We start from the raw sequence: 1,374 nt of genomic DNA on the forward strand, positions 1-1,374 counted from the left end.
AAGAGCCACAGGGCCATGTGCATCAGATGTGTCTAAGAACAACATGCACAAACATGTCGGCGTGGCACATGTTGACCATGAGCCACAGGCACGGGGTCGACAGGGGAACCCTGATGCCATGAATGAGGGCGATCAACTCTGTCCGGATGAAGGGTGCCACGGCGAGTGCAGAGGCAAAGGCGACAGGGAGGGGAGGAGGGAGGGAGGGGGGGGGGGAGTGACGGCAAAAGCAGGGCGGGGATGTTAGATAATGCAGGGCGCGTGTGCTCAGCGTCAAGCAGCGCCGCATGGCAGCGGCTCGCGAACGCACTGGTGTTGAGCTTCGCCGCTTCCGAAGGGGCCACCGCGGTGATGTATTCCCCCAGGGTGGTGGCGCGGCCGGCATCCTCGAGGGTCGGCTTCACGGGCAGGGTGATGCAAGACATGCTCTTGCTCACATACAGGCGGAAGGGGAGAAAGGAGGGCGCCTCATGGGAGGGCCGGTCGAAGAACTGCTGCATGACCCCCAGGTAATCCTTGCTGGAGACTGGGTTCACCAGGGGCCAAGAGAGCCCAGCAACCGGGGGAGGGGGGGGGGGAGGGAGGAGCGGGCAACAGGCTGGTGGAGGACATCGGGGGGGGGACAGATGTAAGCACATGCGCGCGTGGGGGCACGACGGGGGCACGCGATGGCGGCCTCGCTGGACGCACCGTCCTTCAGAGCGCCGAAGGCCTGGCGCGATACGGAATCCGGCAGCTTGAAGAAGACCTCCGTGGCACCGTAGGCGAAGTGCTCGGCCATCTTGCAGGAGAACTGCCAGTGGTGCAGGGTGGCGTCCTCCAGCTTGATGGTGGCCTCGAGCGGGCGCTGTGTCAGGAAGAAGGTGGACTCCTTGCTCTGGGCCGTGTCATAGAGGACTGTCACCAGGAAGGGGAGCTTGAAATTGGGCACCGACGCCCCGACGTTCAAGCCGGCATCCCCGGGGAAGGGCCGGCAGAGGAGGTCAAAGAGAACGCCCACCGGCCAGCCCAGTGGCAACTGGGTGCCATTGTGCTCGAAGTGCACATGCTGGCGCTCCAGCACCGGCACGGTCCCATCCTCGGCGGGGGAGGCCAGGCGCTGCAGCAGCGGCTCCACATAGAGCGAGAGGTAGGTGTTCCGGGGGATGAGGTGCTGTGGGCGGGGGCGGCAGGGTGAGGCTGGGCGCTCGCGGCGGGCGAGGAGGCGGCGAAGACAGCAGGCGAGGAGGCGAGGAGAGGTGCGCGCGTACGAAGACAGGCTCCGTCGAATCCTGGAAGTGAAAGAGCACCGGCACCCTGCCCTCGAAGCAGGAGCTGAACACCTCCTTGTCGAAGGCCAGGCTGGTGGAGGACATCTCTGGCAACGGGGGGGGG

The 1,374-nt window shown here is 65.6% G+C and overlaps 1 protein-coding gene across 1 annotated transcript; it reads right to left on the reverse strand.

Annotated features, from left to right (window-relative positions):
• H696_01965 (hypothetical protein) lies at window positions 1-1,374 on the reverse strand. The gene is made up of 4 exons (XM_009495867.1): window positions 1,251-1,374; window positions 691-1,153; window positions 311-526; window positions 1-138 (listed from the first exon to the last, which is right to left on the reverse strand). The coding sequence occupies exons 1-4, from the start codon at window positions 1,353-1,355 to the stop codon at window positions 23-25; spliced, it is 900 nt and encodes a 299-aa protein (XP_009494142.1). The 5' UTR covers window positions 1,356-1,374; the 3' UTR covers window positions 1-22.

Source organism: Fonticula alba (assembly GCF_000388065.1).
Source record: "Fonticula alba strain ATCC 38817 unplaced genomic scaffold supercont2.3, whole genome shotgun sequence".
NCBI classification, from domain to species: domain Eukaryota; order Rotosphaerida; family Fonticulaceae; genus Fonticula; species Fonticula alba.